Here is a 17,903-nt window from a genome sequence, read left to right as displayed (position 1 = left end):
GTTTTCAACAACTAAATGCATGCCTCCTCTGAGGCTTCTTATAATGGCACACCCCTTCCCTCCTGGCTCAACCCTCTAGTTCTCTCCCCCCCTCCTCCTCTCTAGTGTATAACACCATTCATATCAGAGCAGAGCAAGAGAAAGAGGTGGATTCCCCCATTCTGTTACGCACAAACCCTAGGCAGACACACAAACCAGTGATGGCCCGCAATGACGTAGGAGGCATTGTCTACGCCACCGATTTCGTCTTCACAGAGCCAACTAATGGGCACTAAAAAGATGCATCGTCTCCCTCGAGATTGATCTAGAAGCCTTGTGTAAGGGTCCGTGAAAGCCTTAACCAATGCCAACCTGCTGTTAAGGTCAGGGAGACAAAGGCGCCTCAAACCTGATGTTTTCTCCAGAAAAGTTGAGCACTGGTGAGAAAAGCAGTGCCATGGAGATGATCATGGGTCGATAAGGGTGTTTGTGACAGAAAAAGGTTAAATAACAACCCTTTTTTAATAGTAAAGATGTCACACCTGTATAGGAGATAGTATTATCTCTCTAAACATCGAAAAGCTGCATAATGAGTGGAAAGAGAGCGCAGGTAGCCTAGTGATGGTTAGGATTATTCCCATAGGACATGTGGGGAAGGTAAACTGGATCTCTGCTGAGGTCCAGGCTCTGATTTAAAAACAATGTTGAGTATTTGGTTAAAGTGATATTAAAAGTTTTTCACTATGTAATCTTAATGTTTATGTTGTATGCTAGCACGCTAACATATGTTCTGTAATGCAAAGTATATGTTTTTACCTGCAGTTTTGCCAAATTTTGCACAAATGATCCCTAATTTAGTTTCAGGTCTAAACACAAACACTACATGGACCAGTTTCCAGACATATACAGAACTTATAGAAGCACATATAATAAGTTTATCTCCTCAAAGGCCATGGGTGTTGCTGTTATTGTGCAACCTTGATTTAAACAAATCAAAGCCACAAAGTGGTAAATGGCCATGTGTAGTGTCTTTAAATCTTCACTACTACTTTTAGTTAAGCATGTGGAGGATGCATGTGAAGTAAACCAACAGCCAGTGGATCACAGCTATGCTGCCTTAGCAACAGCAGATCAGCATTGTTTAATTTCTGTGGCATTAAATATGTAAATGTTTCAGTTTCATTGTAGAATAATTGGCCAAACAGCTCATATAATCTAATTTAACCTTGGTGAATTGAAAGGCAATAATTAAGAGCTTGTACCGGAGTTGTTACAGGACTTTACCTGTAGGAATTTAACAGTTACTACACATCTTTAAAAGAACCATTGATGTGCAAAGCAGATCTGAGAGTCTGCCTATAATTATATAATTTAATAAGCAAAGTTAGACTGATCAGTGAGTAAGTGGAGGTTTGCCTCCAACACCTGCCTCATTTTTCACCCAGTGTTTTACAAACATTAACAAAAGATAGCTGAAATTAGCACATGCATTGGTACGGTCTTCCTCCACCTTTTCATGGTTTTAATCCATCAATTTCTTGCCTGAATCCTCAGCAAGACCATGAGAATGTCAGCTGTACAATTAAACAATGTTGGTAACTTTATCCAACATTGTCAAGTTGAGCTTTGAGCCTGTTTGTAACTCATTGAGGCCATTTGATTCAGATAAAACCAGTTCTGTTTGTTGTAACATGGTTAATTTGAGCCAACATGAGATCGTTGATCACCCCCCTCCCCTTCCTGGACTCCATCTACAACACTCACTGCTTAAATAGAGCAAGGAGCATCGTTTGGGACTGTTCACATCCATGCCACCACCTGTTTAACTGCTGGCATCTGGTAGACATTATGGTTGCATCAAGTCCAGGACAAACAGACTTAAAATATGTTTTTAGCCTAGGTCAGGGGTCTACATCCTGTGGATCTTGATCCACGTGGGGCTCGTCAGCACTTTCTTCCTGGCTCCAGAGGAAAATAAACTGTAATTCTGTGTAATTCTGTGATTTGTTTGTTTTCATTGCCAATGATGCTGGCTTACCCATTGGCTTATTTGTGCCAAGAAATTAGCAAAGAACAAAAAAATGTAACATTGAAAGAGATGCAGAACAAAGCAAAGTACCAAGCTGAAGATGATTTTTAAATAAAGGTGATTTTAGAGGTTTTGTAGGAAAATTAACAGGCCTAAAATAAGTCCTAAAACTCAGGCTCCAGCCCTTCTTGAACTTGACTAAGTAAGTATAGAAAAAAAAAGGATGGATGAATAGCAAATTAATAAATGTATAAATTGATATCTGCAATTCACATCAGCCAATTTATATCCACAATCACCATGAAACTACTAATAAAACACTTTGTTTGCTAAATCAGACCAACTTTTTTACTATAGCAACAGCTCATTTTCATCCAATGTCTATGATAATCATAGAAGCTTCTTTTTAGGTCCAGAAGTTTCTCATCTTGAGCTGCTGTTAGCCTCGATCCCTGTGAAAGTGTGAATGCTAGCCCTAAACCTGGGTGAGGTCTGATAGTGACGGATGAATTGGATTCATGGACAGAGCCCTGGGTGCAGCTGAGATAAGGGGCCCAGAGAAACAAGCAACCACTGCAAGGCCTGTCTGTCATTGATATCGCTGTTATCCACCAGCTGTTCAGTGTACATAAACACCTGGTGGTCTACTTGCAGTGATAACCATGATGGCAAACATGGTCATGCTTAACTTCATTTCACATTAAAACTCCTGTTTTTGTAGTGATGATTTGTAAATATTCTTGTCATAGTCATGTTTTTCCAAATTTACAAGAAATGAAACAGGTAGGATTTCACCATTCATGAGCTATAATGCTAACATGCTCTCACGCCCTTTTGCTAAGAAAAAAAAACACAATAGAAATTATTTTGTTGATTGTGTCAAAGACACAGATGATATACCAGAATGTGCACAATATTTTCTGCCTTGGGGTAAACCCAACCCAGTTTGAGTGTTTAAGAAAATTAGGTTTTACTGTTAAATAACACCCACAAGGATTAGAAACATAAATAGCCTTCAATTGAAATGAGTAATTGCTTTGAAAAGGAGCCATATCCCAATATTAAAGCTATCTAGTAAATGACAGTGAGTGCTGCAGTGAAGGTTCATTTGATCTGATGAGAAAAAAAACTGTATGAATGGCATCATACAAAATTATTATTGCCATGCTTTGACATGCATTCGATATGATGGATAAAAATCTGTTTAGTTAAGAATGAAAAACACAGTTTTCTAGGTTTGTAGGATGTTTAGGATAATCCTATACTTTCCCATGTTTTCATTTGGGTGGGGGTGGAAAAACTGTAGACTGATGGTTCATAAGCACACTGCCAACAATGTGCATGGCTCTCACAGACAGCTGCAACCAAAACTGACCAGTGTTTTGCTCACATCTAGCTCCTCATATACCCCCCCTCCTCCTCGTCTCGTCCAGCTGGGGTGTTTTACCGTCCTCCTGCACTATCAAACCCAATGATGTGAATCCGAGTGAGGGATCAATGTGGTGCTTTATGGTGGCTCAAGGCTTTCATCTGTCAAGACACAACTGATTGTTATTAACAGCTGGGCCAAAAATGAATTTTACCAGGAAGGAATTACATTTCCATCCCAAAATCCGCCATACTTTCTTGTGGAAGGAGAGTTACACCTCAGCATGGAAAATCTGCTGTGTCAACCACTAAACAGTCAGGAAACTTTTGTTTGAGAGTGTAAGCATTCAACCAGTCGTGCAGCAGTTTGTCATGTGTTTGTATATATGGAGCATGTTGCGTAACTCCCCCAAGATATTTTCCTGCCAGTACCACATGCAGTTTCTGAAGGGGAGTATGAAACCAGAGGAGTATTTTATTTCTGATAAAAAGAATTGTACACTCACTGCTCACTTTATTAGGTCCACCTTACTAGTACCATGTTGGACCTCCTTTTTCCTTCAGATCTGCCTAATTTTTGTTGTCATAGAGTCAACAAGGTGGTGAAACATTCCTCAGAGATTTTGCTCCATATTGACATGATAACATCGCACAGTTGCTGCAGGTTTGTCAGCTGCATCCATGATGAGAATCTCCTGTTCCACCACAGCCCAAAGATGCTCTGTTGGACTGAGATTTGGTGACTGTGGAGGCCGTTGGAGTCCAGTGAACTCATTGTCATGATCAAGATAATTTGACCTTTGTGACATGGTGCATTATCCTGCTGGAAGTAGCATCAGAAGATGCTACACTGTGGTCATAAAGGGATGGACATGGTCAGCAACAATACTCAGTTGTAAGCAAGTGTACGATTAACTGGTCCCCACATCTTTTTATATGTATATAATCAGAAAAATATGTAAAAGTGGTGACAGACATTGAGCTCCAGTGTATATCTGTCCTGTTGTGGGAAGAAAATTGTAACTCAGGGGCCGTCCCCACAACGCCGAATTGCAGAAAAACCGCTAAAGTATTTTAGCAATCCACCCTTTCATCCCCACGAAACCAGGGATTAGCCTTCATGAAACCAACCATGTCTGAAACCAGGTACCAAGGTGGATAGGTTTGAGACCTCTACTGTCTGTTGTACTGTGAGGACAGCGTAACTGCACCACTAGAGGATATGACGTCATTGTGATGAACGCAGGCCAAACACAACAACAGTAATGGCGTCCGTGACCAACTGTGTTGTGGTACTGCTCCAGACAGTCCTGGCTTGTACAGCTATAGCACCAAAATGCAGGGCTTTTACAACACAGTATTAAACTACTGTACCAGCAACAGCAGGAGCAAGCAGATATGTCATTATCTGCGCACTTGCTACATCTTGTTCTGGCTCTGAAGTGTTGCTCTTTAATTATCGTAGCGCCCCCCACAGCCTTGTAGTTTGTACTACAACGGTTTCGTGGGGATGTTGAAGCCTTTCTCCTAGTTTTTGCCACTGTTTTCACACCTGAACTGGCTTTGGTGCCACATGGACATACCCTTAGAAGCGTGACTGCTGTGAAAGTGAGTATGACGTTGTGGAAAGATGTTTACTTTTAGTGTGTGGGGAAGCTAGCAATGGACCTCTAGTTTAATGCAAGGGTTCTGACCTCAATCAGAGAAATAATTACTCTTGCCCCTCCTACTGGTGTACTACTTAATTAGCATGCAAAGCCGCCACAGAAACACCATTAGTATGAAAACAGCTGTGATTTAAACAATAACTCTAATTGGACTCATCAGCATCTGTTTGAAGTGCCTGGACATATTTATTGAATCTGTCAAGAAATCACGTTTGGGCTCCTTTGTTTGCTTCCCCAAAACAACCCTCTACTTCCTAAGAAATTCCTCAACCAGACTGCAGTCTGTTTTTTACCCAACATCTGCATCCAAAAATCTGTCAAAACAGTGAGATATGATAATAGAATAAAGGGCATCAGCCTCAAGATAAAAACAAGTGAAGTGTGACTGACTCCATCTTCCTCAGGTAATGAAGAGAATTCATAATTGGCATTGCTAATAAAAGCTATGGATCACATCAGCATACACACACACACACACACACACACACGCTTGAAAGCTGTTCTTTTCTGGAATGCTTCAGTGCAATGAATCACCACATTTCCTATTATATTATCTGAAAGCACACACACACACACACACACAAAACCACACACATACAAAAGCTGTTAACTATCGTCACCTCTGTTGACACTCCCATACAAAAAAAAGTCAATACTGATGCAGCACCCACTTACGTGCGTGTGTGTGCGTGTGTGTGTGTGTGGGGGGGGTTTTGCTCTCGTGATTAAGTGAGCTCACAGCGCAGAGGGAAGGTTGTGGGTTTCTGTTTTTTTTTTTTTGTTTTTTTTGTTTTGTTTTTAAGTTTAGGGTATTTGAACCTGTCAAATAGCAGATAAATAAACATTTTTAACATTCTACAATTTTTTCTGTTGTTCACAGTCATGTTATGTTTTTTCTGTTATTAAATTTATTTTGATTTAATGTTTATTGTATAGCACTTTGGTCAGCCTCCTTGTTTTTAGAGTGCTCTATAAATAAAGATGCATGGAATATATATTAACATTTATTATATATATGATATATAGGACTGCACAGTGGTGTGGTGGTTAGCATCGCTGCTTCACAGCAAGAAAGTCAGTTGGGGAGGGGGATTCAAGCTTTCTGTGTGCAGTTTTCATCTTCTTCCTGTGTATGTGTGTGCTCTCTCTGGGTACTCTGGCTTCCTCCCACAGTCGCATGTTAGGTTACTTGGTCACTCTAAATTCTTTGTATGAGCGTGAATGGTTGCTTGTCTGTCTGTGTTGGCCCTGTAATAGACTGACAAGCTGTCTTGCCTCTCACCTGCTTATTATTAGGATTATACTTATTTTATTCATTCTACATTATTTGTTTAAATTATACTTTGCTATACCTGTGCCCTTTTTGCATAGCTACTTGTGTTTTGTGCCCTGTTTCCTTTTTCTTTGTTTGTTCTCCACACAGACTTTGAAACTTGGAAACTACTCTGTTTGCCACAAATTGCTTCTCAGGGACAAATAGAGTTTTTTAATTAAACTGAAGTGAACTGAAACATTTTTGCATGTAAATGTCTAAATACACCCAGCTACAAAACATGTGTAATACCCAATAAACCTGTTTAAATTAAAGCTAGAAAACATAAAAAAGAAAGAATAAATTTAAATCATTATATTTCGAAAGTAGGCCTCATGTTTGTGAAAATTCTAATATCTAATATTTAAGTAAATGCAATGTAATTTTAATATTTTATTGTATCACAACGGTATTATAACTGCATAAAATTACAGATAAGTTTATTTAAGTTTTATGGCCTTAAAAAGAGCAGTTTATGAAGAACATCTTACTTGTCCCTCTGCCATGTTGCATCATTAATACTGTATCCGTACTTACATCAAATCTATATTTATATCAATATCTAGATATATGTTTGACCTAATATTAGGCATTACCACTTTATTTTATTTAAACATACTGTTATCACGTCCACAACTTCGATTTTTTTCCCTATTTCCGTCTGCGAACATTTGTCTGATTGGAGCCTGGAGATCTCGGAGCTCCGTGTTGGCTGGTTTAAACAATCCTATTACGCCCTGTCGCTTTTCTTCTGACCAATCAGAATACGCGCTTTACTTGCCGTAGCCAATCACGATACACGTTTACGCTGAGCGGGACGCTCCGAATTTATACACGGAAGCCTATCTTGTTTGTTGTGATTAGCTGTTTAACTGTTTCATTTTATTCGTTTAATGGATATTAAAATAAAACCAGGAAAGCTTAACGTTGTGTGAGAGCGTCTGTCACTTATGTGGGCTGCTTTTTCAAGACTTATGAGACAAATTGCTGTCGTCTGGGTAAGTCGGAAGTCAAAATAACAAAGCGTTATAGCTTTGTTTCGCTTCTTGTTTTGACTGTTAGCCACAGCCAGCGCTGTTTAGCTCGGTAAGTTAACTGGTCTCTGAAATTACTTTAAGATTTCAAGTAATTTTTTTTGTCTGTGCAAACTCGTGGACATATTAACACCAACCTGTAAAAACAGTTTAAGATTTGTCGTTCATATCAAATGAATCAATGTTTAGCATTAGTAAGACAGTTTGCTAGTTATTCGCGTAATTTTACTGTGTATTTATACATACATGCTAATTATTATTATTATTTTGTCAGGCTGCTCACTGAAAGATGCAGGAGCTGTACACCTTAGAGAGGGAGGTTGGACGAGGGAGTTATGGTGTTGTCTTTGAGGGCCATTTGGCCAAATCCAAACACAGAGTGGCTATAAAGAGGCTTCCCTGCCGAAACCCGGAGTGTATTGAACTCTACCTGCAAGAACTGTGGGCCATGAGAGCCACAGCCAAGAACCACGTCAATGTCATTGCTCTCCACAGCTGTCTCCTGCAGACTGGACCCAGGACCCTGAAGCCTTTAAAACCAGGAAAACTGCCTCTGCGTCTGGTTGAAAGTGTGCTGAAGGGCAGCGTTAGGCCTCCACCAAGTCAAGAAAGAAGTGTCCAGTCAAGCAGCCTGAGGAGGACTAACTCTGCCTCCAGATTTCAGGACCGGACCAATATTGTCCAGGTGAGAGCTAAACTCCCTGGCAAGACTAAATCAACTGCATCTGATTCAACAACCCCACAAAGGCCTCCAAACAGAGCCAGGAAGAGATCAGCCAGAAGCGAGGAAGAGCAGTCTGGACCCCTGCGCTGCTTGGCTCTTTGGCTTGTGATGGAATACTGCGATGGAGGCGACTTAAATCAGTACTTGCTTTCCAGGCCCCCTGATACCCAACGCAACTACAACGTGGTGCAGCAGCTCTGCAGTGCTGTGGCCTTTCTGCATGGTCTGGGTATCACCCACCGAGACCTGAAGCCTGACAATGTTCTGGTGTGTGTCACGCCCAAAGGCCCCGTGGTCAAGGTAGATGTTTTGTTTCATATAAAGCTTAGAAGAAAAGTCACACTGTTTAAATCTGAAGGCATGCGTGTACTTGAAGTTTTTTTTTCAATAATATATTCTGTCTTCACAGAAATAAACAAAACAAAAAGAGAAATGTTGAAAATAAAAATTTTGTGCCTCTACTTGCAGACAGTTAAGAAAGAAATTCTCTGAATATTTAAATTAAAGGCATTCCAGATAAATAAAGGGCAGTATTGTATGGTGAAGAAGTAATAGTCCATGTCTCAACAGTATGACAGGTATTATAAGGCTACATAAAAAGTATCTAAACAAAATTTTATCTTGGACATTTGAATGAGAGCTTGTTGAGGCCAGTATGTATTTGTGTATTGATTAAGCGCTCTAGATAAGGGCTGCAGCTACCGATCTTATTCTTTCTTCTAATTATTGATTAATCTGCCCCTTCTCCATTAATTGCTTGATTTGTGTAGTGAAAAATGTCCATGAGGTTTCCCTAAGCTACAGCTATGCCATCAGTCATCAAAGCTAATGATATTCAATATTACCTGTCAACAATAATGACGCATTTGAGAGGCAGAAACACTGACATGGTTGGTATTTTGAAAGAAAAATGTGGGAAAATATGTTAAATAGTTAATAATATTAGATTAAGTTGAGGGGAAATCAGCCAGTTATTACAACTTCAGTTTACTAATATTTGAATTTTATGTTTACATTATCACAGTAGTAAGACCTAATATTAGGCATTAATGATAATAATAATAATATTAGTTAGTAGTAATATCATTAGTAGTAAGATTACTATTCCTAACTCAAAGATGTTCATTTTGTCGTCTTATCTCATTTCATCTAATCCTAAATGCAACACTTCAAGACTTATTTCCAGGGACAAAATAAAGTTTTTTTCTGTTTGTTTGTTTTTTTTAAAGCTATTTATTTTGTCCCAAAATGGTATTTGAATAAAAAAAATTACTGATAAATAAAAACTTTGCTAAGCACAAAACCCATATTGACAAAAGTTGAGTTTGTCAAAGAATACCAAAAAAAACATCGTTTTAAATTTAAGCATTTAGTTTTTGAGAGGACTAAACAAAAAAGATTTAATTATTTTTGAATAGTTTCTTTAAATTGTTTAATAAATAAACAGTTTAAAGAAACTACAAGCTATTCAATTAGTTACAGAATATTTTCTGCTGTCTGATTAATTGATGACCTTAAACTGGAAGCTACATTTATTTATTTATTTCTAATATGTATCAAAATGGAAAAGAAGAAGAAAATCTTTGCTGTTCTTCCTCTGGCTTTTATGACAGATTGGGTTCTTTGGAGTTACATTATTACAGGTCTGTTATTTATCAGATGCTTTTCTCCAAAGCCACTTGCATCTGAGAATAGACAAAGGATAAGGAAGTAGTTTCCCAAAGACCCAACTGGCAGGTGTTAATATGTCCCCTGTGGGATTTGAACTCAGGTCTCCCACATGGGAGCCCCATGCCCTGCCAACAGAGTTATGGATGAAGTTGTCTTCACTTTTTCCATCTCCATCATACGTTTTCAGTTGGATTGAGATTTAAATTGTGCCACTGAGTTGATCTGTCGCTCATAAAAAAAATAAAATAAAAATGTTCAACTCTGTCTGCGGTTAGATGCTTTATCTTTATTTACATCAGCATCACTAAAGGTGTTTTTAAGTTAATGAAATGGGGGGAAAATGTCCAAAATTTGGTTGTCTTCTTCTCCATTTGCTTTCATCTCCAAAGTCGCCTGGTCCTTTTATCTGACAACAATCCCAAAATGATATTTTATCCCTGCTCTACATTAAGGTGGCAGATTTTGGTCTGAGTAAGATGAGCGACGGTGCAGTGGACGGCAGGATCAGGCAACACTTCTCCTCCACCTGTGGCTCTGACTTCTACATGGCTCCAGAGGTGTGGGGAGGGCTAAGCTACACTGCCCAGGCAGACATCTTCTCCCTGGGTGTGATGTTCTGGGCTGTCCTGGAGAGAATCACTTTTCTGGAAGAAGGGAGCACAGAGGAGCAGCTGGGTAAGTGTACAGGAAAAGTCTGTAATGTTACACGTCATGGCCATGACAAAGCTGCTGTTTGCTGTCACCGCACTCAGAAAGGTTGCAGAGGTTGAGTGTGTAGTCAGGCAGGTTGATGACGCATCACACCGAATCGAGTTTGACTTAATGAACTGGCACATATTAAAAATGTCAGATACTATACATCATACATTCATCAGCCATGGATGGTACAATCATAGATCTAAATGGCAAAGAGATGAATGATGATTTATGCAATTTATATGTTGATGTGGATTATAGTAGCTTGAATCGCTAACACAAGCTGACAGTGTGTAATTCAGCGCTACACCCTACTGAAGTAGTGGTGGTGTTGGTTTTTTTGCATGTATTGTATAGTCTTCCTGTTCATGTTTGGGTCATAACTGAGTTACTAATGATGTACAAAACAACCAGTGGGTTGTGTAATATCATTTCTTTATCTGTTTTTGTTTTACATTAAGCTTGTCCAGCACCTACACACACACGCTCATCGGTCACTTTATCAGATCCACCTTACTAGAACCAGATTGGACCCTTTTTTCCTTCAGAACTGCCTTAATTCTTGGTGTCATAGATTCAACAAGGTGATGGAAACCTTCCTCAGAGGTTTTGCTCCATATCAACATGACAGCATCACACAGTTGCTGCAGGTTTGTCGGCTGCATCCATGATGAGAATCTCCCGTTCCACCACATCCCAAAGCTGCTCTATTTGATTGAGATCTGGTGGCTGTGGAGGCCGTTGGAGTCCAGTGAACTCATTGTCATGTTCTAGAAAGCAGGTAGAGATGATTTGAGCTTTGTGACATGGTGCATTATCCTGCTGGAAGTAGCCATCAACAAGACATTTCGGTCCAGACAACTGCTGCTCACTGGATGTTTTCACGTTTTAAGAGCATGTTTCTCTTGGGGAGGTCCACTTTCTTTCTCTTTTCTTCCAACTCCATCTCCCTCCTCTGAATTAAATATCATTTCTAACAACATTTTAGCCAAAATAAGTAGAAGTTAACCAGTTACAACAGTGGCACCAGCAAATTTATCATCATTACTTTAATTTATCCTTAACCACAATTATAAGTTGGACTATAATTCTTGCAAACAGCAGGTCTGCATGGATTTTTGATGTAGTAACACTTTCTAAAGCTCTGGCCAGTTTAATGTGAGCAGGGAAAATAATCACTGTGCCCACACTCCAGTTTAGCCATGTGAAAGTGAGATTTTAATTTCTCTGTATCCTGTCAGAACGCTGTGCAGCCACAGCATGTCTTAATATGTGAGAGCGCAGGGCTCAGTTCTGCTCTGAGCTCCACTGGCAGAGAGAAATGAAACGACTGAGGTGCATATGTCTCATTTTATTCACAAAAATGGGTCTGACCAGAGCAGGTGGCGAGGGAATATGAACCATTATCCCAGAGTTAAGAGTCCACAATACTCCTTGAATCATTGAAACTTCATTAGGCTGAATGAAAAAAAGGGGTTACTGTTGGAGGAAGAGGGGGATTTCAGTCTATATAAATATAAAAGGGATTTAACACCCCTGATAACAATCCTTATAGTCAATGATGTAATGGGGAGTGATGGTTTAAGGCTTTTATCAGTCAGATAAAATGGCCAATTATTTCATTTCATCCTCCTTCAAAATGCACTCATCTACAGTTCTGTTGCAAGACAGGAGAGAGAAAACAGTATGATTAAAGGGCAAATTACATTCTTGAAAACACCAAAACACACACATGTTAACATACACTCACCAGACACTTTATTAGCTCACCTGTCCAGATGCTTGTTAACACGGGTAACTAATCAGCCAATCACATGGCAGCAACTAGGTATATTTAGTCACGTAGACGTGGTCAGGATGACTTGATGAAGCCCAAACGAGTTGGTCTGAGTATTACAGAAACTAACTAAATTCAAATTACATTTTCCCAACCTGGTGTCCCCACAGAGCACAGGGGGTCAAAAAGGTTTTGACTGTACTGAACCCATTTGACTGTTAAAAATAGACCATGTCCACATAGACAAGTCGATGTGTATCCACTTTTTTATCAAAAATAAATAAGCTACTCTATAGGCCACTCCCTGTGCATCCAGTCGGTTTCCATCCATGTTCTGTGTGGTTTAATGAGCTCGCTGAGATGGTGGAGCTACAGTAGTTCATGTTTACCTTTATAACCTTGATATATTTTTTTTTCTTTCCTGCACCATTTCATAAATGAAATGTCTGAGAAACACCATAGTTCAGATGATTTGTCGTTTTTGCCGGATTGAAAAGGCGAACTTAGGTTTACAGAGAATGGTCTGAAAAAGGGAAAACATTAAGTGAGCAGCAGTTGTCTGTTCCAAAATGTCTTGATGGAGACGGAGAGGATAGAAAAGCAACAGGAAGTCAAATCAGCACAGGTTCCAAGGTATGCAGAACATCATCACTGAACACACAGCACGTCCAACCTTGAAGTTACAGCAGCAGAAGACCCCACCGGGTGCCTCCTATCAGCTGAGAACAGGAAACTGAGGCTACAATTCACACAGACTCATGATGGAGAAACGTTGCTGGTCCATTTCAGCTCCACATTCGGATTGTAGGCTCAGAATTTAGTTGAAACAACATGAAACTTGGATCAGTGGTGTAATGATGTGGGCGATATTAGTCCAATTTGACCCCCTTAGTACCAGCTAGGGCTGGGCGATTAATCGATTAAATCGATAAATCGAATTTTGCATTTCTGGAGATTTATTTTTATGAAAATCGGGATTTTTTTTCCATAGTTAGCAGCAGACTTAGCCTTCCCTCCACACCAGCACGGTGTTAGTCTGACAGATTTTCAGTGAAGTGACCCTTCACTCACGCCTGGGATTTAGCTGTGCATATAACTGCAGTGAGAAATGCTGCTCTGTACGAGATGCAGAAGTCAACTTAACCCTCAAACCCTAGTAAAGAGACAACCTTCATCAGGGGAATTATTCCTGCTGTGGATCCTGTACGATAAGGATCCAGATGGAAAGAGATCATGGATGCATTGTGTCGCATATTTCTATGTAAGATATGAAGTCGTTTATATGGTGGATAAGCTACGACATTATATGCTTTATTTTTGCTGGCATTCATCTATATAAACAAATAAATGTTTTTAATAAGTTTATGTTTGTAAAAGAAAAGAAAAAAAATCGATTAAAATCGGAAATCGGATTTGGTTATAAAAAATCGGAGATTTTATTTTTAGACCATATCGCCCAGCCCTAGTACCAGCATGACCTGGTTTAACCACCACAATCTACCTGAGTATTGTTGCTGACCATGTCCATCCCTTTATGATCACAGTGGAGCATCTTCTGATGCTACTTCCAGCAGGATAATGCACCATGTCACAAAGCTCAGATCATTGGACTCCAGTGGCCTGCACAGTCACCAGATCTCAATCTAGTCAATCACTCATCATGTCAACATGAAGCAAAATCTCAGAGGAATGTTTCCACCACCTTGTTGAATCTATGACACCAAGAATTAAAACTGTTCTGGAGGAAAAAGGGGATCCAACCCGGTACAAGTAAGGTGGATTTGTTAATGTACGTTGGCTTTTTGCTTAGTTTGGTCATCAAATTATCACCACCTTTTCACCAGGCTCGTGACAAAATTTTCCACCTGCACTGTTCAGACCAGTAATCTGAACTAAAAGCACTTTCATGACAGAAATGTTAATCTACTCAAGAGCCGCAAATAACCTTGAGATGAAGCATCATTTAATGCCTTTTTAATTACCTTCATGGAGAACCCATTTTAATGTTTTGTGAACATTTCAGGGATGCAGAAAAAAATCCTTTTTTTTGCTCATTAATCTGCAAATTTATCTAATTAATCATACAGGCTAGAAAATGTCAAGTAATGACAAATGACTGAGTTAAGTTTTACTTGTGCTTTCCTAATTATTCTGATCAGCAGCCAAGAACATTAAGTATGTCTTATTCAGAGCACCGGAGAGGAGAAAACCCAACTTGTCACTTCCAGATGTATTGCCAGATGCAGTGTTGGTATGTAGGTTGTAGGTTCATCATGTGTAATAGAATGAACAGGAAATTAATGTAGATATCTGTCTTATATGATATAAGCCTATGTATGCTCACTGTTTAATCATTATAGATTAATTGTGTTTAACCAAACAGCATAAATTTTTCTCAAAAATGGTGTTGCTCTTTGATTGCTTGTTTGGAGGGCTGTTTATCAGTTTCCAAAACTCAGATCTATTTATTTTATTTAGCATTTTGAACAGCAGCCTTGCAGATAGTATGTATCATGCATGAACAAATAAATGCAGCAGTGGAGCCTGCCGCTTTTAAACCGTGTGGTAAACGTTTTATCTTAAAGGTGCAGCGTGGAACAAAGTCAAAGGTCAATGATAAAAAAGTTTAATATAACATTAAAACTTAATCACCTGACTAACTGTACTGTTATTCTCTTAGAAGGAACCATTTAAATCTACTTGTTGTGGGTCCACGTACATGGCAGCTGCCATATTTACTATGGTGTCTCTGAATGGACAAACAACTGTGTGTGTGAAGTGAGAACATCTAAGCTTAAAACTGCAGTACCAGCTTCGTTTAATAGGCGCTAGAGCACAGTTTGGGATAAGTAACGCCTTATAAGGACCAGAAAAAGACATTATCTTAAGAAATTATCACCACGAGAGGGCGCTGGACCAAACGAGGTGTATGTTTTGTTACTTCTATGGAATCTTTTCAGGCTTTTTTCCGTGTATTTCATGGTTTCCCACAATCTGGAATTGTTGGGAACCCATTAGTCAAACTGCAGCATTTAACTGCTGCTTCTCTTTGTTTTTACATCTACTGGTAAAGGAAACATTTAACTGGGTACATCCTAAGTCAATTACTTTAGCTAACAGATTACTGCTTGTTGTAAACAGCAGCATCATGTTGTAGTTGGCTGATTACTTCTTTTCCCTTTCTACTCTTTGGCCTCATCAGACTTTACGTTAAAGAACAAGTAATGTTCTTTTATGTAAACAATGTTTGTAATCCAGTAAGCCGAAGCCTCCACAGAAAAATGTCAACAGGACCCAAACCCACACTAGAGTCCTCTTAATGCTTCTTCACAACAACCAAAGAGCCAAACGTGACCAAAAATGAATCAAGACCTGCAGCACAGGACCTAAATATGCTACAAACCAAGCATATTTGAGTTGCTTTGGCATAGCTGTGAATTAAGTCTGATTAATAAACTAATAAACCTGATTATTCGTTCAATAAACATTTTTATTTGAAAGTTAAACAAATTTGTCTTTCTTTGTCATGTTGCTCGTACACGTTTACCTTATCGTCCACTGGCTGGAATGTTCCTGATCAATACCTGAAGCACGCCCTGGTCTCCAGTAAACATATTCCAGACACGCCAGCTAGTTAACCTCTTGTAAATTGCTTATCCTGCAGTGATGGAGATCAGGTTACTGCAGAGACTCTCTGTGGCCTCTGCTGCTGCTGGTCAGGATGGTCCTGTACGCCCCCTCACCTTTAGTTTTTCCAAATGTTTTGTCCTTCAGGCGCCTACGTGTGCAAGAGCCGCTGGTTGATGCCGCTGGGGGAAGCTCTGTGGGAGAATGCTGACCTCCAGCTGTGCATCCCTATGAAGTTTAAGAGAGCGCCCCCGCTGCCGCCCCCTCCCGGCCCAGCCATGTGTACCCTGCTTTTAGACATGCTCGCCTCAAACCCGGATGCTCGGCCCCCGGCAGACCAGCTGGAGGCCAGAGTGCGATCTGCTTTGAAAGAGGACTCCTACTGACAGGCAGCAATGGCTATGACCGCCACAGCGACTATAAAAAATATCTGTGGACCCCTCCGACTGCTGTTCTTCCTGTAAGCGTTCTTCCTTTGCTGCCTCAGGGAAGTGGAAATTCTAAATATATATTATAAGGTGATTGTAGGGAATTCTTTTGTAATGGAAAGAGAAGCTCAGGTTATTAACATTGAAAGGGGAACAGGGATTCTAGTGGAAAGCTTGACCTGACTGCACTGCTTATGAAACACACAGTGGTGCTCAGACCAGTCCATGCAGAGACCTACTGTGTTTCCACTGAGCATGCTGTGGTAAGGCTTTCAATACTGGAAATCTATTTAATTTATGCACATATGCTCTTCAAACAGGACTGCACGTTGCAGTGGCTCGTCTCTGCTTTATTTTATGTCTTAATAAAATTTTTACCTGTTAAAAGAAAAGACTATAAATGAGTTTGTGCATATATTGTTTGTCCGGATGGTTTCACACTTCCGTGCAGCACTTAGCGTGCATCAAGATGTCTTAAATGACTGAGGGAAAAACTTCATTGCAAAGCCCTAAAACATAAAACTGCAATGCCGATCGTTTCTCTTGATTGTTGTTGTTTGTGCTGCTGTTTCTAATATTTATGCCTCAGATGCAGACAACTTTTCCCAAATTGATTTTGTCTTAAACTTGTAAGATTGGTAAAATTTAAGGATTTTTGTGGTTCTGATGTGTTTTTCTCTGCTTTGTTTGCTCAGTGCATGATTTTTAAGATTGCTTGTTAATGTTCTTGTACATGTTTTTTCTCCGGTCATTTTTCATGTAGAAATACATAATTCCACCAAATTGTGAAGATTTTTTAAAAGTTTCTAACTTGTAGTGTGTTTGCAGGTATATGTGCTAGCTGAGCGCTAGCAGCATGAAGGTCAGTGTGACTAATGATCTCTGATATACTACCCTCCTATGAACAGGAAATTAAAACCAGGGATTAGGATTGTTGGCGATCATATCCAGGCTACATCCACACCATTTATTACTGACCATCAATCTCAGTCACTGATTTCATTTCAGGTCTTTTTTTCCTTTTAAAGTTTTATTTTTATGTGCTTGTGGAAACAGATAATGTATTAGATATGGAGTTAAAAACTAATTAAAAGGAATGCAAATTAATTAAAGATGGAGTTGTGATCTATAATTGGTGGTGGTCTTTTTTGTCATGTGAATGCATGCTTCAATATAAGAAATAAGATGCAAATCCATCCATGATCTCTTTGTCTCCCATGCAGCTGATATTCTAACTCTGCAACAGAAAAGTATAAAAATGACCCTAACAGAATGTTGCTTTCATCCCAAATGTTAGCTGATATAAGGCCTTAGCAGGTTCATGGTTTTTTTAAGTACCAAATCCCCTCAATTTTTCACTGAGCTGCATGGAGGAATAACATTAGGAGGAAATTTAGGGCTAAACCGACTTATCTTATAGAAGATGCCAACTTGATTTGACTAATCTGTACTTGCCAAACACTCTTATCCCCCATTACTCAAAATTGAAATTGCATTAGGAAGGGATCAAATTACAGGAAGTATGTACAGAGAAAGAGATTACAGAGAGCAACTCTTTCTGTGTTCGGGTTTACTACTTAAAGTGCAGACG

General features: G+C 39.4%; 1 protein-coding gene across 3 annotated transcripts; it reads left to right on the top strand.

Annotated features, from left to right (window-relative positions):
- Window positions 1-7,175: 7,175 nt before the first annotated feature.
- Window positions 7,176-17,441, top strand: si:ch211-63o20.7 (uncharacterized protein LOC566836 homolog). Of its 3 annotated transcripts, XR_006009123.1 has the most exons (5): window positions 7,176-7,353; window positions 7,664-8,413; window positions 10,237-10,459; window positions 16,032-16,344; window positions 16,633-17,441. XR_006009123.1 is itself a non-coding variant. In XM_041976006.1 (4 exons), exons 2-4 carry the CDS (start codon window positions 7,679-7,681, stop codon window positions 16,268-16,270), a joined length of 1,197 nt encoding a protein of 398 aa, XP_041831940.1. In that variant the 5' UTR covers window positions 7,176-7,353; window positions 7,664-7,678; the 3' UTR covers window positions 16,271-17,441. The 3 variants fall into 3 exon arrangements, 2 of the variants coding, with proteins under 2 accessions (XP_041831940.1, XP_041831941.1); XM_041976006.1 differs by having other exon boundaries at window positions 16,032-17,441; XM_041976007.1 differs by having other exon boundaries at window positions 7,176-7,441; window positions 16,032-17,441.
- Window positions 17,442-17,903: the final 462 nt, after the last annotated feature.

Source organism: Melanotaenia boesemani, chromosome 22 (genome assembly GCF_017639745.1).
Source record: "Melanotaenia boesemani isolate fMelBoe1 chromosome 22, fMelBoe1.pri, whole genome shotgun sequence".
Classification (NCBI taxonomy): Eukaryota; Metazoa; Chordata; class Actinopteri; order Atheriniformes; family Melanotaeniidae; genus Melanotaenia; species Melanotaenia boesemani.
This window is presented reverse-complemented; position numbering and strand designations above follow the sequence as displayed.